Source organism: Phyllostomus hastatus, unplaced genomic scaffold (assembly GCF_019186645.2).
Source record: "Phyllostomus hastatus isolate PE091 unplaced genomic scaffold, TTU_PhHast_1.1 phas_scaffold_442, whole genome shotgun sequence".
Lineage (NCBI taxonomy): Eukaryota > Metazoa > Chordata > Mammalia > Chiroptera > Phyllostomidae > Phyllostomus > Phyllostomus hastatus.
The window spans coordinates 4,240,125-4,266,205 of record NW_025334030.1 but is presented as its reverse complement, the minus strand read 5'-3'; the positions used below and the strand labels follow the sequence as shown (position 1 = coordinate 4,266,205).

General features: G+C 38.0%; 1 protein-coding gene across 3 annotated transcripts in view; it reads right to left on the bottom strand.

Moving 5' to 3' along the window:
* The window catches only part of LOC123807079 (CREB binding protein), a 134,200-nt gene that overhangs the window by 95,693 nt on the left and 12,426 nt on the right, over positions 1-26,081 (bottom strand). For 2 of the 3 annotated variants that reach the window (XM_045820564.1, XM_045820562.1), the window contains exon 2: positions 14,473-15,182. The exons of the other annotated variant lie outside the window; for it this stretch is intronic. In XM_045820564.1, the coding sequence (XP_045676520.1) occupies positions 14,473-15,182 (710 nt within the window). The remainder of the gene's footprint in view (positions 1-14,472; positions 15,183-26,081) is intronic. 3 annotated transcript variants of the gene reach the window in all.

Here is a 26,081-nt window from a genome sequence, read left to right as displayed (position 1 = left end):
ACTTTAAAGCTTAGGTACAATGATGTTTCTAAATTTCTTTTGTCATGTGGACTGTTCACTGCCACACAACAGGAAGCCTGAGGGTCAGGCTCTCAGCAGCAGACCCCATACCACTGTAAATTGTTTGTTCAGATCAGACAAGTTTCCCCAACCAAAAAACCACAGGCAACAAGTAACAAAATGCAGAGATCCATAGGCGACAGAGAACAGGCCCAGTATAGAGTGCAAGAGGCTTAAGAGAACCTGTGGTCAGCTACTACTAAGGAATTGCACACTGATTAGATTTCAGAGGAGGCACAGTGCTGGAGATGTAGAAATTCTGACCAATCATAGGTTCATGACTTTCCTAAACATCCAGGAATTAAACAAGACCTCTACAAAGACCATGCCTAAGAGGCAAGGTTCCTCAAGATCTGCCTTAAGAAAGTTTAAAAACAAGGCTTGAAAGTATCAAACTGATCTGTGAGTCAATGTCTGCTAGAATAAAACCCAAAACTCTGTAAATAAGACAAGCAAAATTCATATTCAACATGACCACCATGTGAACATGGTCACTTCACTACATAGTCAAAAATTACTGAACATGCAAGAGGTGGGAAAATGTGATCCATAACCGGGAATCATATATTTAAACAAATGACTGACCACAAATGAAACAAACAACTGACATGAATAAGCCTTCCAAAGAAGGGCAGGAAAGAAATAAAACTCAGAGGGACAAACAGAAAACAAGTAGCAAGATGGGTGACCTGAATCCAACTACTCCTATACCAATATTCAATGTAAATATATAAATTAAAAGACTAAGACTGTACTGAGGGACCACTTTGTAAAGGACATGATTGTCTAACCACTATGCAGCACACCTGAAACTAATACAAAATAATACTGAAAGTAAAGTGTAATTGAAAAATAAAATTTTTAAAAAGACTTAAGCTTGTCAGAATTAAAAACAAGTTCTAACTATATGTTCTTTACAAGAGACACATTTTAAAGAAACAGACAAGAGGGTAAAAAGATATTATTTGTAAATATTAGTCATAAGAAAGTGAAAGTGGCTAGGTTAATGAGACAAAGTAGATTTCAAGGCAAAGAATATTAATAAAGGTACATTTAAAATGGAAAAAGGCTCTATTCATCGGGAAGAGTAATAATCCAAAAGGTACATTCACCCAGTGAAAGAGCCTCAAAACACATGAAATAAGTAGTCAGATTTCATTCTGACTAAAGGAAAAATTGACAAATCTATAATTACACTCAGATACTTCAATACTTTTCTCTTAATAACGGATGATACAAAAAAGGTAATGACATAACTGACATGAATACAATCAACCAACTGACCCTGAAGTTTATAAATGCTACACCCTACAACTATAGGATGCACATTCTTTTTTAACACATGTAGAACATTCATCAAGACAGACCATGTGCTGGGCCTCAAAATAAGTTTCCATAAGTTTCAAAGGACAAAAATCAAACAGAGCATGTTCTCTGACCACAATGAAATTAAAATGTTTAGTAAAATGTTTGCAAAATTCCCAAATATTTGAAAGTTAAGCAACATACTTCTGCATAAAAACATGAATCAAAGAAACCATAATATGTAAAAATACTTTGAACTAAATAATAAACCAGAATATCAAAATTTACAGAATGCCATATAGAGCAATATTTAGTGTGAAATTTATTGTTCAAATGTCAATACTTGGAAAGTCTAAAACCAATGAGCTAAGCACCTACCCCAAGAAAACTCAAATTAAATAGAAGAAAATAAAGACGGAATTGAAGATATAGAACACAAGAAAAGATTGACAAATCAAAAGATGGATGTTTGAAAATCAATAAAGCTAATAAAGCCCTGCCTAGGCTGATCAGGGAAAATCAAGATAAACACAAATCATAAATATCGGACTGAAAGAGGGAGCACTATATTATTACAGATTCTACAAGCATTAAAAAGAAATTAGGGGAATATTGTATTATAAACATCTTTGTGCCAGATAAATTTAAGAAATAAATGAGTTCCTTGTTTTTACACAAATTACCAAAATTAACACAAATGAAATATTTAAACTGCCTATACCTATTAAACAAATTGAATCATAATTCAAAACCTCCCCACAAGGAAAATTTCAGACCCAGGTAGTTCCACTGGTGAATTTTATCAAACCTTTAAGGCATGAGGGAAATAATGGGGGAAAGAAGGGAAAGGGTCATCAAAGGACATGTATAAAGGACCCAAGGACAAAGCCAAAAGAGGGTAAGATTGAGGGTGGGAGGTGAGGGTGGGTGGGGTGGGGGAAAATAGACAACTGTATTCAAACATTAATAAAAATTATTAAAAAAAAATTTAAGGCATAAATAATACTAACCTTAGATGAATTCTTTCAGGAAAGGAAGGAAGAGGGAATAATTCCCAAATAATTTTAAGAGGCCAATATATTCTTGATACCAAAACTAAATGACATTGCCAAAAAAGAAAATATAGACCCAAATCCCTCATGAATACAGATGAATATGTCATAAACAATATTTTAATAAATCAGATCCGGTAGTACATAAACAGGGTAATCCATTACGATCAAGTGAGGTTAAGCCAGGAATGTAAGGTTGGTTCAACAATCAGAAAGAGGTACTTCAACACTTTAAAGAACAAAGAAAATCCCTAAGATCATCTCAATAGATGCAGAAAAAGTATTTGACAAAATTTAGCAATCATTTATGATCAGAAGATTCAGCAAACTAGGAAGGAGACTTCCACAACCCAATGAAGGATATCTTTCAAGTCCTACAAGACCATACTTAATAATAAACAACTGAATGCTTTCTTCCATAGATCAAGAATAAAACAAGGAATATATGCTCTCACCACTTTTATTAAATATTGTACTGGAGATCTCAGGCAAAGCCAGAAAAATAGAAGGCATGAAGATTAGAAAGGAAGAAGTAAAACTGTCCTTCTTCAAAGACAACATGACCTAAAAAATTCTAAGGCATCTACCAAATAACTAACAGAACTGAATGAGCTTATTTCTCCATATTAGAAACAAACAAGTTAAACAATGATGTAAAATCTATAAAGTAAACAGGAATGAAAACGAGAAACTAAGCAACCTGATTTTAATGTTTACTATATAAAGCTAAAGAAATGGATAGGTCAATGGAATAAATTAGAAGAGGAGTGATAAACGTTTTTTCTATAAAAGGCTAGTTAGTAAATATATTAGTCTTAGCAGGCAACCTATGTTTTCCATCCTTCATTCTTTTATTTATTTGTTAGTTTGTTTTTAACTAACATTTTAAAACTATAAAAACCATTCTTAGGTTATGGGCCATAAAAAACAGTCCACAAGCAAGATCTGGCCCATGGGCTATATAGCTTGCTGATTCCTGGACTCGAGTCCCAGAAACAGACCTCTCCTTATCCAATCATTTCCATTCCAAGTTATTTATTCAAGAGAAATGAAAATTTATATGTCTACACAAAGACTTGTACAAAAATGTTCACAGAAGCTTTATTCTTAATAGCTCCAAACTGGAAACCACCACAATGTCCATGAATAGGAGACTGGATAAACAAATCATGGTATATTCACATAATGAAATATTATTTAGCAATAAAAGGAACTTCTGATTCAGGCAACAACATGAATGAATATAAAAAACATGCTGTAACCAAAAGCAACCTTGCACAAAAAGTACATACTGTATGAATCCATTTATATGAAGTTTGATAATGGGTAAAACTCATCCATGGTGAAGGAAATCAGTAGTGATTACTGGGGTGGGGGTAGGAGGGGACAGGAAAAGGGAGAAATATACGAGAACTTTCTAGGGTAATGAAATGCTCCCTGTATCTTGATAGGGGTACAGGTAATTTACATAGTCCTGAGTTCTGACAAATGCATCAAACTGCAACATTTAAGATCTGTGCATTTCTATGTAAATTATACCACCAATAATAAAATTAAAACAATAAATATTTTATCTTTTTAAAGATTTTTTTTTATTTTTGGAAAGAGGGGAAGGGAGGGAGAAAGAGAGGGAGAGAAACGTGTGTGGTTGCCTCTCATGCACTCCCCCACTGGAGACCTGGCCTGCAACCCAGGCATGTGCCCTGACTGGGAATTGAACCCGTGACCCTTTGGTTTGCAGGCCAGCACTCAATCCACTGAGCCACACCAACCAGGGCAAAAACAACAAAATATTTTAAAATGAATACATGTAGTCCTTGAATTCCAGATCCTAATTGTTGACCTTTAGTTGTAAAGTATAACACATTATTGGTTTTTCTTACAATTAATACTTTCAAAGTATTAATAAGTCTCTATTTATAAAGCATTCATTCAGTTTGCATTACAGAAAATAATCAGTTATAAAGAACTAAAAAAGAGTTCCCTCCCAACTTGGACTTTACAAAGAGTAACTATAGGTAGACTGGTAGGGAAAACATCAAAGTTAATATTGCTCTGGCTGGGAGGCTCAGTTGGTTGGAGCATCGTCCCATACACCGAAAGGTTCCAGGTTTGATCCCTGGCCACACATATCTAGGTTGCAGGTTTGATTCCTGTTCAGGGTACATATGAGAGGCAACTGATCGATGTTTCTATCTCACATCAATGTTTCTCTCTCTCCTCCTTCCCCCCCCCCAAATCAATAAACATATCCTCGGGTAAGGATTTTTTTTTTTTAAAGTAACACTATGAACTGGATGATAGAATTATGGGAAATGTGCTCTTTTCTAGACTTGCAAATTTTGTATAATAAGCATAAACTATTTTTATTTTTATAAAATATTCACTGAAAACACTTAATAAGCAGTCTCATTATCACTTCAAATATTTTGTAGTTATCTCAAATTCTTTATGTAAGAAAGCACCTAGCCAGCTAACTAACCAATCTCCTCTAAAAGTTTTTCATTAAAACATTGCATTGTCCTAAGAAGTTTACGGAATTCTCCCTCAGACTCCTTGGCAGTCTGTCAATGGAAGGTCCTTGTCACCATCCCCTGGCCTCCTCCAGACCCAGAGAGCCCTATATGTCTCAGTTATGTACGAGTGCATCTCCATCCACGTTGACTAGGCTGGTGTCAAGATCAGCAAAACCTGAAACATGGTGTCCAGCCTGACGGCCAGATGCCAAGTAAGAGGACCACTGGGGGAGGAGATAACTCAACACCTTACAGGCACTGGCAGGCATGTTCCCAGGGCAGTTCACACTGGTAACCTACTGCCAGCTCTTCCACCTTAAGCAGGTCACTCACCACAGGCAAGGAAGATGCTGCCAGTAACTATGCCCATGGACACTACACCACTGGCAAGATCACTGACCTCATCTTGGAGGGAATTCAGAAACTGGACTACCAGTGCATATAGGTCTTCAGGGCTTCTTTGTTTTCCTCAGCTTTGATGGGAAAACTGGTTCTGGGTTCACCTTCCTACTGATAGAATGGCCCTCTATTGATTATGGAAAGAAGTTCAAGCTGGAATTCGCCATCTACCCTGCTTTCCGGGTCTCCACAGTCCTATGACTCCATCCTCACCACCCACACCAGCCTGGAGAATTCTGATTGTACCTTCATGGTTGACAATGAGGCCATCTACAACATCTGTTGTAGAAACCTGGATATTGAGCACTTAAACTATACTAACCTTAACTGCCTTATTAGCCAGATTGTGTCCTTCATCACTGCTTCCCTCAGGTTTGATGGAGCCCTGAATATTAATCTGACCAAATTCCAGACCAACCTGATACCCTACTCCCACAACATGCCCCCATCACCTGCTGAGAAAGTCTATCATGAACAGCTTACTATAGCAGAGATCACCAATGCATGTTTTGAGCCCCAGCCAACCAGATGATGGAATGTGACCCTCAACATAATAAATACATGGCTTGCTGTTGTTGACCAAAGAAGTCAGTGCTGCCAGTGCTACCATCAAGACCAAGCATACAATCCAGTTTATGGACTGGTGCCCCACAGGCTTCAAAGGTGGCATTAATTACCACCCTCCCAGTGTGGTACCTGGTGGAAACCTGGCTAAAGTACAGCAAGCCATGTGCATGCTGAGGCCTGGGCTCATCCACATGAGTACCACAAGTTTCACCTGAGGTACACCAAGCGTGACTTGGTTCACTGGCACATGGTTGAAGGCATGGAGGAAGGAGAGTTTTCTGAGGCCCATGAGGACATGGCTGTCCTTGAGAAGGATATGAGGAAGTTGAAGAAGAGAGTACTGAGGGAGAAGATCAGGATGAAGAGTTTTATCTTGTCTACTTCAGTGTTACATAACCGTGTCTTGGAACTGTCTTATTTCTGTTGTTTGGTGAAGTTATCCACTGTATCCCAAACTTGTCAACAAAAGTACTGTGTTTATTTTTTTTTAAAAAGAACTTCATATACACTATTTCATTTAATCAACACAATTTTATGAGAAAGATATTATTATTATTATCCCCTTTTAATCTAAACAATTCTCAAAGGCAGGTACTACTATCATCCTCATTAAAAAGACAAAAACCCCTAAGACCCAGAATGGTTATGTAATTTTCTCAGGAATAACAATTAGTAGAGCCTGGATTTGAACTGAAGCAGCTTACTCCAGAGTCCAAGCACTTAGCTGTACTTCATCTGGGGAAGGCAGTTTCTGCTACTGGTACTGCTGCTGCTACTACTAATAATAATAACCAGTTATACATTATCTCATTACATCTCATATAATCTCATAGTTTTTTTAAAAAAGATTTTAATTATTCATTTTTAGAGAGAGGGGAAGTGAAGGAGAGAAGAGGGAGAGAAATACCAATGTGTGGTTGTCTCTTGAGCACCCCATACTGGGGACCTGGTCCACACTGGGGACCTGGTCCACAACTTGGCATGTATCCTGACTGGAAATCGAACCACTGACCCTTTGGTTCACAGCCTGCACCCAATCCACTGAGATATACCAGTCAGGCATAATCTCATGTTTTAAAATGAAAAAAATTCACAGGTAATTATCACATGAAGTCAGTACACCCTGAATCACAATTATGGGCAACTATGATCACCTTTCATTAAAGTCATGGTAATGAGATGGTACAAGACTGCTTAATATTTCTACTAAAAAACCTGTGCCTACAGGATCCAATTATATCTCATAGCATACTGTATTAATTCAAAGCTTTCAGTCTTTTCATTCTACAGACAAACCATTTATTTCCATTGTGATTTTTTTTTAAAGGCCAAATTAAGATTTACTTAATATAACATTCCCTTATTTTCTTTGCATTAGTTTAAGGATCAGATGACATTACATGAAAAAGAGAAAAGCATCAGACAAATACAAAGTACTATTTCTCATTGCTATTAAATATTAAAAGTGTGCAATTATCATTCCAAAATAAAGGAAGTGGATGAGTCATGCATTCCTTTAATAGTTGACTTGGCCTACTAATTCTTTACTGACTATACTCTGGCTAATCCAATCATTTAGCATACAGGTTTTCAGATCATGGTCTATGACCAGCATGAGGGTCACCAGGGAGCTGACAAGAAATATAAATTCTCAGGCCCCATCCGAAATCAGCTGAATCAGGAACTCTGGGGAAAGACCCAGGACTCTGAGTTAACATGCCTGCAGTGACTTTTCTGGACACTCAAATCTGAGAACCACGCCTTTATCCTATCTGACCAAAATGCTGGTTGACTGGGTCCAGGGTATCTGGATCTAAATCAAAACTTTTACTCCTTAGGAAGTGCTCTACGCAAAAGCAAGTTTTTGTTTTCTGACCACTTCCTAAAACAGAAGAATATTTCAAAAACCTCATAAAAAAATAAGCACTAATCAATCCCCTTGTGAAGGCGGCTTACTGTATAAACTATTATGGTCCCTTCAGAGATTTGTTACTTATAAGAAAAGACTGACAGCATTTCTAAGCCCGCAAAAGCACATTTTTATCAGAACCTTAGAAAGATTCTGACTTGCTGGCCAGACACATCACACCTCTTCCTCTTTCTACCAGCTTCTGGCTTCCCTCTGCCACCTTCTCTGTACAGAGCAACAGTTTCTCAACACCTGTAGCCAGAATAACTTGAGTATGTGCATGGCTCCTAAATCTCACTTAAATATACCCCCTTTTTTTTTTTTTTGCTTTCCTTCTAAAACACAAGCATTTGGGTTGTTTTCAGGAAAAAGTATGCTACACACACAAAAAAAGGGTAACATGTCAGATTTTGTCACTGCTGAAATGGAGAAATTGTTGGTTTTTTAATCATATCATGCCTTGTTAACATTATTGTCATGTTGTAGAATGACTTATGTTTCCTATTTTAATGTTTCCTTTGAGAGTCATACAAAATTAGAAATGAGAAAGGGGACATAATTGCAAACATAAAGTCCAAGGGAGACTCTCAGCCAGACTGTGGAAGAGCCCATCCTGATTCTGTCACTCACTGGCTGTGTGATCATGGAAAGGTTATTCAACTTTCCCCTCCATTTCCTCCTTCTGTGTACCTCCATTTCTCAGCCTGCAACATGAGAACAGTAGTATGTAGTACTCACTTTATATTCTTAGTGAGGAGTAAAAGAGTTAAGTATTTTTAGTTTTTCTCTAAAAGTAGAGGTAGACTTTTCTAAAACGAAAATACATTAACCCAAAAGACCAAAAGTCTAAAAGGGTCAAACTTGTAGAAAATATCAAGAATGTTGTCAAAAATCTTAAGTCACTTACTATGAAAAAAAAAAAAAAAAACTTCAGGTCTACACAGTTGTACAGGTGAAGTCTCTCAATTTTTTCAAGGAAAAGATCATTTAAAGGCTCAACCATTCTAGAGAACAGATGTGAAAGGATTCCAAACTTTTTGACCAAGTTAACACAACACTGATATCAAAATCTAACTAAATACAAAAAAGCACTATGGATCAACCTCACTATTGGTTATTGCGAGAAGCAAAACTTTTTTTTAAAGCCTTTCCTTTTTTTAAGACTTTATTTATTTTTAGAGAGAGGGGAAGAGAAGGAGAAACAGGAAGAGAGAACTATCAATGTGTGGTTGCCTCTCACGCTCCCCATACTGGGGACCTTGCCCACAACCCAGGTATGTGCCCTGACTGGGAATTGAACTGGTGACCCCCCGGTTCTCAGCCCACACTCAATCCACTGAGCTACCTACACCAGCCAGGGCATAGAAGCAAAACTTTTAAATGAAGACCAGCAAATAAAATTCAGCAATACACTAACTTTTAATTTCACAATTACAGACATGGTTCAATTTGATGTTAGGAAACCTACTGAGATAATTTGTCACATAAATAAAACGAAAGAAAAAAATCACAGTGTAATCACCAAAGTTGTCAAAAGGGAATTTGATTAAATCTATCTAATAAATGAGAAAGGTTATTCCCCGATTTAAAATGAAGCTGCAAACCAAAGCTCCCATTATACTTAATAATAAAACACTAGGGACTCTATTTAAGTCAGATCCAAAACAGTAATGCCCAAGAGCATAAATACTGGTATAAATACTGGCAAGGAGAAGACAAAATTATCAATAATGCAAAGAATGGCTGTCTACAAGGAAAACCCAAAAGAATCACCTGCAAAAGGATTAGAATAAGAATAATCCCATCAAGTAGCCAAATTAGCAAAGTGACATATATACAAATAACATATCTTTTCTATATTAAAATAATGGTCAGGTGATGAAATAGAACAACTCATTCACAAAAGCAGTAATAAATTAATACACCCAGGAATAACCTTAATAAATTATATTACCTATGTGAAAACTATACTGTGCTTCTGAGCAACTTAAGACTCCATGGAAAGACAACTTGTATGCATACGATAAGACAATTTAGGAAGCCACAAAAATTGCAAAACTAATCAAATCCTTCCATAAGTGGTTTATAAAGTTCATTCAATACAAGCCCAATCAAATCCCATGAATTTGTTTGTTTGTTTTTAAGGACTTGAAAACAGTCCTAGAGTTTATCTGAAATAGTAGTTCTCAGCCATGGCTGCCAAGAAAATAATGAGGAACTACAAACTATATTAATGTTCATGCCATACCCCAGGAGTTTCTAACTTAATTGGTCTGTAGTAGGTTCAAGCATCACATTTTGATGTGCAGACAGGGTTGAGAACCATACATCTAGAAGAGAACATTAGAGGAATGGCGAAGACAATACTGAATTCTTAAAAAAGAGTAAGGGCAACTAGCTCCATTATATATTAAACTCATCATACAGATAGGATAGTAAGTTTCTAGCACAGAATAAGCAAAAATCAATGAAACAAAAGAAAAGAGTCCAGAATTAGACCCGAACCTTACATATGTGAAAACTAAAGAAAATGTACCAAAAATAGTGTGTCATATTAGTGGGGGAAAAGCTGGATTAGCAATACCTAAATAAATGGTATGGACGGATTATAGCTTGGAAAAAAATTATACAGCTACATCTCTATAACTCACTCAAGTCAGAATTCAGAGGTAAAGATCCAAGGTATAAGGGAAAAAATTCACAAGAATATTTCATAATTCTGGCCGTGGCCAGTGTGGCTCAGTTAGTTGGAACATCGTCCTGTAAACTGAAAGGTTGCGCGTTCAGTCCCTGGTCAGGGCATATACAAGAGGCAACCGCTTGATGTTTCTCTCCGTATTTCTCTCCCTCCCTTCCCCTCTCTCTCTGAAATCAATAAGCATGTCCTCGGGTAGGGATTTTTTTTTTTTTAAGGATAAATTTATTCCTATAAAAACTGAAAACATCTATTTGGCAAAAACTTATCTGTCACAAGAACAATCCCATTGTACAGCTGTGTGGCCACATTCCTGGTAAAACAGACTTTAGTAAATTAAAAAAGGAAGGAAAAATTTGCATTTATTGAAAGATTTAAACCTTTACTATACAAATAATAAAGAATATAAACCAACAAAAAATGGGGAAACAATGCTTCAGAAAAACAAAGAATATGATCAATAGCAAAATACAAATGCCCATGAACTTATGAAGAGACATTTGCTTAAGAGACAATTTGCCAAAGAGAAAGACAAATCAGTAAAGATTATCAGTGTTGGTGAAAACTGGGGACCAGGGACTCATCTGTTGTTGGTGAAGGTATGATTTGCACAATGTTTTTGGAGAGTGTTTGGCAGTATCTATGCTTGTTAAAAATGTCAGTATCTTTTAATCCAGAAATTTTATTCCTAAGAATTTAGCCAGCAGATAGAGTCACTCAGATGTACAAAGATGTAAATACAGATCAAAACTGTTGAAACAGCAAAACATTGGAAACAATGTTTCCAGCCAATGGGGCACTAGTCCTATAAATTAGGATATACCCAAATCAGAAACTAATACTATATCTTATCTAGCAAGAAGGACTGAGATCTCTATTTAACATGGAATAATTTCTACCATGCATTGTTAAATGGTGGGAAGGAGGTGGATACACACACACAGATTGATTATAATCCATGTAATATCTATCTATATCCAATCTATGTATATCCTTACACACACATAGAAAGGATATACTTGTAGCATTGTTTGTATTAATGAAAAATCATAACAGTCCAAATATTCATCATAGAGGAATAGATAAAATAAGGTGTATCATATAATGAAATACTTTGCTACTAGTAGGAGAAAAAGAAAAATCTGTATGCACTGACATGATGTTATATGTATATATATTATATGTATGCTGTTAGGTAAAACAGCAAGGTGCTTATGTAGTTTGGTTCCATTTGGCATTTTAAAAGGGTGTTAATAAAAATATCTGCATAGCAGTTATCTGTAAGGTGTGATGGGCTGCTCTTTTTATTAATGAATTATTTTATAGAAAATATGCATTTCCTGTGTAATAATTGTTTAAAACAAAAGCATCTTTTAAAAAAGTTTATTTTCCCCTATGCGCATTTTAAAATCTTACTTGGCTCTGCTATCATCATGTTATAGAGAAAAATGGCTTAAAATGAACTTGTCTCTTGCTCCTACTATTTGCTACCAGTATTAATTCTTTTGTTCCACCCAAGACAGATAACAATCTTTCAAATATGCCAGCCCAACCCCGGCTGGAATGGCTCGGTTGGTCGGTCATCCCACAAACCAAAAAGCTGCTGGTTCAATTCCCAGTCAGGGCACATGCCTGGGTTGTGGATTCAGGGCTCGACTGGGGTGCATACAGAGGGCAACCAATCAATGTTTCTCTCTTGCACTGATGTTTTTCTCCCTCCCTTCCCCTCTCCCTAAAACAACAAAAAATTTAAATTAAAAAGCCAGTCCCCACCCTCCCTTCACCATCAGCCTCTTTGGGATACCTATAAGCAATAGAGATGACTACCCTCACAACACTAATGAAGCTTACTTCCTACATAGAGAACATGTAAAAAGTGTTTCAAAGAAAGGTCATTCTGTACAAAGGAAAGAACCACAGGACAGAATGAAAAACCTGGGTGGACAGAGAAACATGAAGTGACAGAGATGAAATCAGCAAAACCCAGACTACAGGAAACTCCCAGAATAAAAACAAACAACAAGCAAAACTACCAGCTCCTTCAACAAATTATAAGAACCTTAGAGATTAATAGATTCTTAAGAGCCTTATCAAGTGACTGAAATATGTATTATTCAGATTTTAAAAAATAATCTGAAAAAAATTATGACAGAAGAGACCACTGGAAAGGAAATTTGAATATTTAGTGGACATTTGACAATGTGAAAAATTGCTGATACATTTACATGTGAGAATGGCACTTAATGTTTGGGTATGCCAAGTCTAACTTTTAGGAATACATATTATCAATGGCTTTCCAAGCATGGTCAAGGGCCCTAAATAATTTTCATGAAATACTGAGACATTCTTTGCTTTCTCACCTTCTTTCTCTTACAAGAACACACAGAGTTGTTTTCCAGAGACTCTAGAATATGTGATGTCACTGTGCTTAATGGCTAATGGAATGTGTACCTGTGTTTTAAGTTTCTGTTTTAGTATCTAGTGTGGCAAATACTGATTAATATAACCTACATTTTAAAGAAATCTCCTTAGGGTCCTCAATAATTTTTAAGATTATCCAGGAGTCCTAAAACCAAAAAGATTGAGAAGTCTTGCACCATGCTATTATGTCTATTTTTGTATATAATTTAAATTCTACAAAATAAAAAGTTTTTTGTAACTGGGTACTATGGACTGGAATGATGAGTGAATTAAGCAGGAACAAACATCAATCTATCCAAGAATACTAAATCCATCAGAAATCCCTTCTCAACTCAACTCTAAAGAGAATGTGCATACACAGATTCCTCTTCAAATGTCAGGGACAACTAAAATTTAAGTTCACATTACCTTTTGCTAATGTTTCAAGAGAGATAAATACACTTTTGATATTGGGAATTACTTCATTTTTGTTTCTTAAGTTTAAAAAAATAACCTGCTCCTTAGCTAAGACATTCACAGGTCTTCCTTTCTGCTACCTAATGCTCACAATCAACCTTGTGGAGAAATTGTGTTCTATTCTTACTTCTCCCTCTTCCTTATATGGGACTAATCAAATCCAAAGAACAGCCCAAACCATTTTTCTGTTCTGGAATTTGCTGTACCAAATACTGCCTGAAGCAAGTGCTCTGGTAGCTGTAAATTAGAAGCCTTTGTCTCAGAGCTTCTGCCAGCACTTGTTCCTTCAGTGGGAATTAGCCTGCACTCTTCCCCCCTTGCCCCCTTTTCCAATGGTCTTATGTCTACCTGGGCATTTGTCTTCCCTGTTCTCCAAATTTGGTTCCTACTCTTCACACCAGTTACAAAGCTGGTGGCTACAAACCCCAGCGTAGGCCTTTCCCTACAGCAGAACTCTCAACCTTGCCCTTAAAGCCTGAAGTGCTGAGCCCACTTCCCAGTTTCTAAGTCTGTAGCTCTGTGCTTCTAACTAGCTCCTGGGTGATGATGATAGGGACCCCACTTTGAGAACCAATGCTCTGCATTTCCTCTGGGATGCAAGGGCCTGTACTGCCTCTTGACTCTGGCACCTCCTCACTGTTAACTGTGGCATGTAGCTAACCTGCATGGAACACAACTTTTTCATTGGTAGAAGTGTATGTAGAGTAAGAACTTGGCCAGCTGGGTAAAGTAGCCTTTACCAGATTCACTGATAGAAGTTGATTTGCAGAAGTTGCCTCTTTCAATGATCTGGTTCTATTTCCACACATTTTCCTCAGAGGTTGAAAACTGGCAATCAGTTCAAACACAACCTCTATGTTTTTAATTGCCTGATGCACATGTTATTGTACTTTTGGTTTAAGAACCCCCATGCAAAAATTTTTATCCTGGAAAGAGGAGGTCCAGACACCAAATCTGTCTCTTCCAAGTGGGATGGGGCAAGAGGAAAGCCTGAAGAGAAGAAAGGTGACATGTTACCCCATTTTACTATGTTACTTGAAGGAAGAAGCACCCCATTAGTAGGAAGCATTCAAAGCACTGATGCTCACTTACCTTGGTCATGCCTCCTGCCTGTGCCGTGCTCAGTCCCGTGTGACTGGAAATTTGCGGTGAAACCTGTGTTAACGTCTCAGCCAACACACTGCTTGTAGCCCCCTGCAAAGCTGGAGTGGGGTATGGTATTCCAGCTCCCCTTCCTCTGCCAGCAGCCCCCAGAGATCCATTCATGACTTGCGCCTGCCCCTGCTGGGGCTGATTCAATAAACCATGGCCAGAGTTACTATTGAGGAGGCTGGGGTGGGTCTGGTTGAAGTTAGCATTCATGCAGATCCCAGGTCCAGTCTGTGACGTGGCAGGGCTGCTGGTTACCAGCCCCACTTGCTTTTGTGCTTGCGGATTCAGTGGTTGGGAAGCAGGGGGAGTGGGCCCAGAGGTGCTGGCTGCCTGCTTTGGTAGGCTGGGGGCTGAAGAATCTCCTTGGTTCAGAGGGCTCTTGCCCATGGCACCCAGACTGGCCATGTTCGCATTGTTCGGCTGCCCTTGAGCCTGGCTGCCGAGGCCTGGCTGTACAGGGCTACTGGCGCTCACATTTCCTATTCCTGGGTTGATACTAGAGCCACTGCCTCCTCGCAGAAGCTCCGACAGTTGTTTATGTTTGGAAGCAGCATCTGGAACAAGGTTCCCACTGTTTAAGAGGCCTAATTCTCCATTGGGGATCAGCTCATCAGGAAGATCATTTTCCAAGTCAAACAATGGTCCAAAATCTAGAAATTAAACAGAAATGGAAATGAGAAACTAAGTAACCATAATAGCTCTCCAACTGTCATATGCTACTATGATATTAACCTAAAGAGGCATATGTAACACAGAACACTACCATGTCTTAAGAGTAATGTCAAAATGATTTGAAAGTCCATTTGGGAAAATAAAACAAGGAAGAATATTTTTCAAATTCTGAAAAAGGAAAAGTTAAACAGAGATGAGAGGAGGGTCAGCCCTATTAGATTTGATCATATATTTTCAAACAACAATTGAACTATGTGGTATGGGGAAAAACATATACAAATTAGAGGAAAACGCTGGTGAGTTAAGAAAACAACACTAAATCATAAGATAAAAATGCTTTTAAGAATGTATTGTGTAAAAAGCAATTGGGCATCAGATTAGATGATTGCCAATTTGGGAAAATTAAAGTAAAACCCAACCTTAAATAATTACATATGTACAAGGTAAAAAAAAAAAGCAAGCCTTAAGAGAAAATGAGGTTTCTCAAAATGGTGAAGCTGTAGAAAATAAAGATATATATATATATATATAAACTAAAAGTAGTTTTAAAAAATAAAATAGGAGCTTAAATAATATTTGTATCATATGAAAGGGGTTAATGTCAATTTCACATAAATATGAGAAGCACCCTGACTCCCTAATATAAATGTACAAAGGACAAAAGCAGCTAAGTATTACAAAGGAAGATTAAACAGTAAACAAAACAGATCATCCTTCCTGGTAATCAAACATAAAAATTAAAGCAACTCCTTTTTCTTCTTCTTGATTTAATCTTTATTTTTTTCCATTACCATTTAGTGCAAGGACAAGATACACAGAAATATGTTCATCACAGTATTATCTGTAACATCAAAACAGGGCATAACAATACCAGAGGTAGTGCAGCCTGATGGTTTTAAACTCTAGACCCTAGACTGCCTTCATCTGAACCCCAGCCCTGTTGCTAGCTTCCCACTAAATTAGCTGTGTGACCTCAGGTAAATTATTTAGACTTTCAGTGCCTCAATTTTCCTATCTGGAAACTGGGGTGACAACAGCCACCATATCTCACAGGATTATTGTGAGGATTAAATGAATACATGTAAAGCACTTAAACAGTAAGTAGTAAGTGCTAAGTAACAGACTTTTTATTATTACTACTGTTCAATAATAGATTTAATAAATTGATCTAAAATACAATAAAACTATACACATATTAGAATAATTATGAAGACTGTAAAAATGTACAAAAATGTTTACATGGTGTATAAAAACTTACAAAGGGAAACTGTGGGCAAAATGGCACCTAGAGTAAGATTAGAACCCTGCCTGGGTGGCTTAGTGGGTTGGAGCATCATCCCGTAACTGAAGGGTTGCGAGTTCGATTCCCAGTAAGGGCACATACCTACATTGCTGGTTTGGTCCCCAGTCTAACATGTGTGATCCCCGGTCTGGGCCCTTACAGAAGGCAACTAATCAATGTTTCTCTCTCCTTTCCTCTTTCTCTAAAAATCAATGAAAAAAATGTTCTCAGGTAAGTAAGATTAGAACTAAAGTATGTGCATATGGGTAGGCAGTACGGGGAAAGTAATACGCCAAAAATAAAGAGCTGTCCTGGTAAAGTGGTGAAGGGGATGAGTGCATGTGGCTTTTTTTTTTTTGTACCCTCACCCAAAGACATGCTTATTGAGTTTAGGGAGAGCGTAAGGGAGGGAGAAAGAGGGAGAGAAACATTGATGTGAGAGAGAAACATTTATCAGTTGCCTCTCGCACATGCCATGACCAGGGACAGAACCCGCAACCCCGGCATGTGCCCTGACCAGGAATCAAACCTGCAAACTTTCAGTTTACAGGATGACAATCCAACCAACTGAGCCACACTAGCCAAGGCACTTTTTTTCTTTTTTTAAATTTAACACAGCCACTCCCCTTCCCACCACTCACTTTTAGAAAAATTAACTATTTTCCCCCTATGGTGACAGACCCTGATGGCTGCTTACACAACAATTTCATTGACTGGCCATCTCAGAGGTTCCTCAGGAAGGGCAACACCTTTCTGGTCACAGGAGGGAGAGCACCTGGAGGAGCCAAACACCACAACCATCTTCCCTTTGCAGGTGACACATCCCAGCTAAGGGAATTGAAGGCAAATTGGCCAAGACAATTCTGGAAAAGGCTTTTCCATGTCTTCCTAGTAGTAAGGGGTGCTCAGAGAGAATCCCCTTTCCTACATTTCATCAGAGAATTGTGGCAACCGTCTTCAACCAGGAGAGAAGACACCATTCACACACTAAGGATGGCTGCAGCAAAAAAATGCAAACACCTGGGTTCATGAAGCCATCTCTGAGCTGAATTAGCCAACCCTGGAACCTGCCTATCTTTAGACTTCTTGTTAGGCAAGAAAGTATATTTCCTATCATTTATGCCATTCTAGCTGGAGTTTCATGCTAGCTTGCAGCTAAAGCATCTTGATTATCTCCATCATGTCTAAGGATGCAGTTTAAACTCTTTTGTATAGAGTACAAGGTCACCAGGATTTGGCTGCTGCTCCCTTCTCAGGCCTTCTCTCCTCCAGTACCTCTTGATGCACCCTACCTTACAGCAATAACACAATGAGCTGTCTCATGCATCAGTAATCTTTCCTCTGATACAGTTTTTCACTAGAAGACCCCTTCCCCAGACCTCACCAGGATTAGACGCAGAAACTATGAAGACATTTTTTTAGTTTGCCCCTGCAGAACTGACATGTCCCTCTTTTCCAGCTTCAAAACTATCTGTACATACATGTCTAGTAAACCATCTCTAACACACACTTTGTACTGGTAGAACCTGTGAGAATAAGCTGCAGACAGTATGATCCTCTTCCTCCCAAGTACCGCACTCTGAATCTCCTAAGAGTACCCCTTTACATAAGCACAGTACATTTATCAACTTCAGGAAACTGAGTATCAATGCAATACTTAATGTATTGGTTGCCCTTACTCAGATATGGTCAGTTGTCCTAATAACGTCCTTTATCACATTTATTTTCTGGATCCAAGACTCAATTCAGAATCCTAGCATGCTTAGTTACCATGTCTTTGTCTTCTGCTTTCATATAGAAAGGTTTCTGAGACTTTATCTTTCGTAACTCTGACATTTTTGAAGAGTACAGGCCAGTGGTTTTGTAGAATGTCTCTCAATTTGGTGTTGCTTCCTCAAGGTTACAGGACAACAGGAGTTGTCTTATGAAGAGACAACAGGGGTGGACTCCTGGATAATAGCAGGCAGCCCCGAGAAAGAACCACTGACCAGCCTTGCTGCTGGTGATTACCCTGCTTCTGTGTCTGAACAGTTGGTCAAAAACAACACCCAGGTGCTCACCAACTGTCACAACAAGAAGCTCCTGGGCTGTGTGAAGGCTTTTGACAGGCACTGCAACAAGGTGCTAGAGAATGTGAAGGAGTTGTGGACCGAGGCCCCCAGGAGTGGCAAGGGCAAGAAGTCCAAGCCAGTCAACAAGGATCGCTACATCTCCAAGATGTTTCTCCATGGGAATTTGGTCATCATGGTCCCACAGAACCCACTCATCACCATCAAGTGGGGGCTTCCTCCCTGCTGGCAGGACTCACCCCCCTCATCCTGCAAAGACTTGACCTTTGATACAAGAACAATAAAATACTGGGGTTTTTTTTCTTAAAAAAAAAAAAAACAAAAAACGAAAACTCCAGATACAAAAAGCACATGAAATAAGTAAAAACAAACAAGTCTCCAGCATAACTAACATTTTTGTTGCCTTCCAGGTTTTATCTGCATGCACACACATTTTTACTTAGTACTCTTTAAAAAAGTAATCTGTGTTTGTGTCTTTAATGCAATGCTCCTTTACCTAAGAACATGAAAATGAAACTTCATCTAAACTAGAAAGTAGGAGCCATTATAACAGAGATAGGGTTTTCTTCCTATTTGTAGGGGGAGGGATAAACAGCTGGCGCCTGAAGCTCATCTAGACTGGCTCTTCCAAGCACCCTGAAGCATTTTTCCTAGGAAAGTATGTCCAGGCCAGGACAACAGCAGGTAAACCCACAAGAACCGTTGGATAAATACAGCAGTGTCAGCATCAGGGGTCCTAGTCCAGTGTAGAAATTGTAAAAGGAACACTTGCAACTAGAACACATAAATTCAAATCCTGGCTGAATCAATTACCCCGTATCCTTGGGCAACTGTTTAATCTCTGAGTCTTAACTCCCTCATCTGTAAAACAGGGACAACAGTATCCCAGGGTTACATGATAAAAGATGGACAGAGCACTCTGTCACAGGTATGGGTTAGCTTATTCTATCTTGCACAAAAACTTCAAAATGTGTTACCTTTAAAAATTCACCCACCATCCTGTGAGTCTTAAATTCACCAGTTTTTTGTGGTTTATTCTAGTTCTAATCCAAATGCACATAAAACTTTTATGTTCTGGGCTCATGTTTTAGTTTTTATTTTTAATTGGTCTGCCACATTTTGTCTACCTTGACTACTCTTTCTCATCCTGTTTCAATCTAGACACATCTTACAACTGATTGGGTACAAGGAAGGTTGACTGATTCTACTTATGTCCTCACCAACAAGTCCAAGCATATATGAACATGTATACAACCAAATGTACAAGACATGGATTTTTAGAAAAATAAGACAGGTTATGCAGGGTTTGTGCAAGGCACATCCATACCCCCATCACCACCCTTTGTTTCACCATTACATTGTCACCACTTTCCCCTATTCTCTAGTTTAAAAAACTGACACAGGAGAGTGAAGAAGGAAAGCCAGGATGTTGCAACACAGCTATGCTTTCTACACACCAAAGTGTCCCAACAACCAGTTTGGGCAAGAGCTATCTGAATAATGGGAAATTCCTACAATTCAAGATTGAGCACTACCATTTCCGATCCTAGGTAAGATCCCTTCTCCCTGCCAAGTCACCAGGGGTCCAGGAGACAGCAAACCTGAGACTGAACGAGATTTGTGGGCACCTTGCTTTCTAACGGTTTGCAGGAGACTGTCCAACCACAAAGAGGAAACATATTCTGTCACACTTCCACAACTAGAGACAGGAATTCTCTCTTTGGGGGCTTCCCAGCTGTCAACCCCAGAGTTGGCCCCTTGCATTAAGCTGATCTGAGAGAAAAGGTGTTAGCTTCCTAGTCTCCATGGCACTCATACAACACTGAAGCACCCACAACAATGGCTTAGGAAGGAGAAAGTCACACCTAAACTTGGCCCGCCTTGGGAAACAGAAGGTTTTCACCATACAAGATCATAAGGGACATTTCACTTCTAGGCTGCACACAGAAAGTTCATTCTAGGTAACCATCACTTCTGAACACTGAAAGACAAATGGCATTCCACACATGTTCTAAATCCATTCTTATTCATCATCATCAGAAATCAGTATTTCACCTTAATAAGGAATGAACTACTCTCAGGTACTCTGGGGAAAAAAGAAAAAAAATAAAAAAGCCCTTTTCATTTTACAGAATCAAACACAAGGTAAGTGGCTGAAACAATCTGTCCAGCCCGTAACACCTGAAAATAGTTTTGTTCGAAAAAAATTGTCAGATGTGTCAGCTAAACAAATCATCCACAAAACACATCTTTCCTTCAGGTTTTCTAACATCTCCTGTGTTAGAATACCTTATTTTTTTTTTTTTGAATTGCATTTGGAACCCCAAATTCTCTATACTGGTAGAACTGATTTTTCTGTCAGAGCACGTACAGATTAGTTTATCAGTCCTTCTATTAGCCAGAAGTATGAATTCTTTTATACTCTACAGATATAATGAGTCTTAAAATCATACTATCAATTTCCTATTATAACCCATGAAGCTGTAAGCACTATGTAAGCAGGTATCTTAACTACCTAGTGCCTAGCATAAAATGCCTGATATATATTAGGCCTTCAACAAACACCCATGTGCTGAACGAGTGATTACAGACTGCCAGAGTTAAAGGAGACACACTATCAATTTTAATAAGTTCTTGTCCAGCCAAAGATTTAAAGTGGTAATACTAACATTTATTACTACTTAAGCCAGAAACAAAGAAAACAAATTTCAATAATGAATTATCTTGAAATGTTACATTGTTCTACTCATCTTTTTCTTTATACCTCTTTATTTTCTATGAAGCCAGTTAGGTCTATTTCATTCTCCAGCTACACCTCAGCATCAGTGACCCTCTAACCCATGGCTGATGCAAAGATTAAATGGCATAATGTAGAATGAGAAATGGTAGTGTGAGAAATAAACTATGTTAATTAAGAGTTTAGATGCTGTTTTTGTGTTCATGTTTCTCTATTTCCAATCATGAAAACCACCCTCCCATGGACCCCTCATTTCTCTCACCAGTCCTTATTCAAGAAAGAAAGAAGAGAAAGAAAAGACAAGAGAAAAGAGAAAGAAGTGTGCTTTCTTGACATTTTTTTCTTAATTTTACAAAAAGAATTTTTAATTCTTAAGTCAAAACTGGATAAAAAAAAAAAAACTGATCCAACAAGAGCAACATATCCTGGAAAGGTCACATGTAAAAATAAGGAGCCCACATAATGGTAGACACTTTTCACAGGGTTATTTCTTAGATGATCTGGAGACCATACTGGACCTCCATGGTAATAAGTACCAGTTAGACACTGACAATACAGGAAGTACAGTCTGGGGTAGTGAGAAAAGTACGCAGCCAGGTCTTGATTTGGCTCTGTCTCTGTCACTTACTACTACTACCTATGTGCACCTCAGCTCTTAAATGGAAATATTAGTACCTGCCTCTAGAATCACTGATGAAAGAATTAAATCATACAAAGTATATGCAACACTTAGCCTGGCATGCAGTGATGGCTCAATATTTACTAGACATTATCATCACTGTCACAGGCCAATCTCCCAAGATTACACATCAAGGACCTGGCTGGTACAGGGTTCATGGTTAACAATTGTCTTTTCTCTATGATAAAACCCTAATAATATATGACAATTAAAAAGAGTAAAATCTTTGAAAATTTTTAGAGATCATGCAAATAAATAATGAAACAATTCTTCAACAATGGAGAGTTAAAACACAAATATCATAATGAAAAGGAAGACTTTAAAAAGCACTGTTTTACTAGCATTTATGCCATTACAATTTTTACCTAGGCATTTAAACAAGTTCCCAAAAGACATCTAACTTTTATTTCTTTTTACAATGATTATTAAAAAATAATGAAAGCAAATTCTAAAATCTTCTGTGATTCAGGCTTCTTTTATGCAGATACACCACCCCCTAATTAATACAGAATAATGAGATTTTACTTCATTCTGAACAGTGAGCTTATATTAAGCAAAAAATCTTGCCCTTCCTTGGAACCACTATGGCCTCAAGAGTCAAAGTGGACTTGGCTGGACAATCTGCCTCCTCCCTGGCCTTCCTACAGTGGAAGTAAATACACTTCATGGTTACTCTGCATCAGTATCAAGACATTTTGCTCACTATATATTTGCTATTTACCTTCCAATTAAAGAACCCAAGGCAGTTCTGATTGAAAGTTCTTTGTCATACTGAACCCTAAATCATCAGAGTCCTGAAATTGCAGTCAGCCTCCTATCTTCATTTGATGCACCTACAAGTTCCAGGAAAGGTCCATTCCCAGAGAGAGAGGACAATTTTACATTTCCTAAAAGTGATTTGTGTGCTGCCTCCCTTAATCCTGAAAAGGGGAGAAAAACCGTCATGGGACAAAAGTGGGACAGGAGGTGCTGTCACAGCAGTAAACCACCAAGACTGACCATAAATCACCCAGCAGCCCCTAAACGGTAACCAGATATTCTGGAGCAGAGGGTGCAGAAAGAGACTCTCTATACTCCACCACCATAGTTGAGAGGCACCCAAGTGAGGTGTTGTAATCAGCTGCCTATCTACCCTGCATGAAGAATGTTAGGGCTGAGTTAGGGTCCAACCTCTGCAGAAGCAAGCCCACCACAGGTGCTGGGCTACCTCAGGTAAGTATAAGCAAGCAGATGTCCAAAGACTAGGTCCTCTGACCTAAATGCTGGGATCTATGGCTGACAGGCAACAACACCAAATCAGAAAAGGGAAAAGACCATAATCTGGACTTAAAGGTGTCAGTGTACAACTATGAAAGTAAGTGGACTATACGAGCCCATGACAGGAAATGAATGCCTTAAGTCAAAAAAAGTACACCAACATTCAAACAATGGAGTATTATTCAGCACTAAAAAAAAAGAAAAAAGAAAAAAGAAATGAGCTATTAGGCCATGCAAAGACATGGAGGACCCTTAAATGCATATCACTAAATGAAAGCAGCCAATCTGAAAAGACTATGTACTATATGATTCTAACTACATGATGTTCTAGAAAAGGCAAAACTATGGAGACAGTAAAAAGATCAGTAATTGCCAGGAGATGGGGACTGTAAGGGATGAAATGGTGGAACACAGGTGATTTTCAGGGCAGTGAAAATACTCTGTATGATACTATAATGATGGCTACATGTCATTATACATCTGCCCCAAAACAAAGAATATGCAACCTCAAGAGTCAACCCAATGCAAACTATGGATTCAGAGTAATTATGCTGTGTCAATGTAGGTCCATCAGTTAGTTGTAACAGATGTACCGCTGTAGTGGGGAATGTTATTAATGGGGGAGGCTGTGCATATGTGGGTGTAGGAGGCATATGGGAAATCTCAGTATCTCCCCCACAATTTTACTGTGAACCCGAAACTGCTCTATAAAATCTTAAAGAAAAAATAAAGTACACCTTAAAATTACAGATAAATCGTAAGCAACTGAAAGGCACAAATGATGGAGATCACAAGCTGAAGAAAATGTCTCATCACAAAATATCTAGTTATGTCTCTACTAAATATTGTAGATGTGTGCTGCTTTTAAAGCTTTAACAATCTACCAACATACAAGATCTTGGAGAACAATTTGATGATATGACCAAAATTACCATTAATTCCATTTTTAGGAATCTGTTCTACAGACAGACACGTAACTGGGTATAGCTATTCATTGAAACACTGCTTTGAGAGGATAAGACTGGACTGGAAATAACCTAAATGTCCGTAAGTGAGAAGCATATTAAATCAACTTCAGCCCATCTCACATAATGGAACACTAGCACCTACAGAAAAAGATGAAGAAGCTCTCCATTTGCTGCTGTGTATAGGTATGCCATATGTGTATAGTATGCTACCTTGGGTAAGAAGAAAAAGGCAGGAAGAAGGCAAGGGAGCTAAGAATAGACAGCGTCTGCTTTAAGAGACAAACCCTGAGAGAGCACAATCCACTCATATCCCGGGGAACTAGAGGGAGGAAGAAAGGCTCTCCCTCTACAAATTTGTGTCCTCTGATTTTTGAATCATGTGAATGAACTACCCACTTAAGTAATTAAAAAAACTGAATTTTTAAAGGCAGCCCCTAGGGTGTCCAGGCCCAGGTGATAGATAACATCTGGAATACTTCCAGGCATTCCTGGTTCCAGTTGGAGTGTTACTATTTGAGGATGAAACGTGAAATGAGCTCAGTATTCATTCCAAATATTATTAGTGTTCAAATGAACTTAAAAGGCAAGAAAATAAAAAGAATTTTAAAGAAGGACTTTTCAAAACTACTAATTTTCCCTAAAGAAATGCGACAGTCTACATTTTTGTGCCCAATGTAGAAGTTAAATGTTGCTTAGATAAGGAAAGCTGACATTATTTCAAAATACTCAAAGAAACACAAGTTGGCTGTCAGGTCTTATAGCATCCAACGCATCAATGAAGGAACCTCTAAAAGGATTCTATTAGAACCTGAGCTCGTGACAAAGGAAGTGATGACTGGACATAACACTAAAACACAATCACATTTTCCAATCTTTGGATGGCACCTTCTAAGTTAATTTACACTTTTTTTTCAAATCATTCTTAATAAAGGTCTAAGGTTTTACAACAGGAACTACCAAAGCTCCACTTCTCACCTTTAAACAGATTGTTCTAACCACAAATACTACAGATGTTTTGCTCTGGATTTGATTTACTTTTTAACTAGTTTTTCATGACAAAAAAAATTATGTTAATGGTGTTTTTTTAATGCATTCAGAAGAATATAAAGTAGCGAGTCCTCCCAAACCATCCCCAGCCCCTTACCAAGAAAAGCTATTTCTAGAGACTTCCTTATGGAAATCTATTCACACATTAGTAAATACCTTTTTACCCCTAAAAAAGATCTAATTATCATTTATTTGTTCCCCATTTTTAAAAAATGTAATGATTCTCTAATTTATCTTCTCTCTTAAGTATTCCTTTACTCTCCCTCCACATCAGCAATGGCAGAGGACTCAGCTACTCCTCTTCTGAAGGACTTTTGGGTCACCTTAATGTTTTGCAATTTCTAAATTAACTAAATTAATGAAAAGGTCTGGAGTTAATATGACTATTCTTAGAAGTCCTATCAAGTAAGAAACTGATTTCTGCTTTATCTGCTTGCCGTAAAAATTTACAGATATTTGTATATGAACTAATAAGGTGGGTAATAAAAACTGGAAAACTAAACAGACCTTTGGTGTGAACTGGCTGCATGATGTGCAACATAACATTAACAAAATCTCTAATATTCTTCAAGATGACATGAAATTAAAATTTTTATTTTTTCCTATTATCATTTTTTACTCCTCACCTGGGGATATGTTTATCGATTGAGAGACAGAGACAGAGAGGGAAAGGGAAGGAGAGAGGGAGGGGGATAGAAACATCAATGTGAGAAAGACACATCAACTGGATGCCTCCCATACACGCCCCAACCAGAGTCAAACCCACAACCTTTTGGTGTACAGAAGATGCTCTAACCAGCTGCGCCAACCGGCCAGGGCTGAAATTAATTTTTGTAAA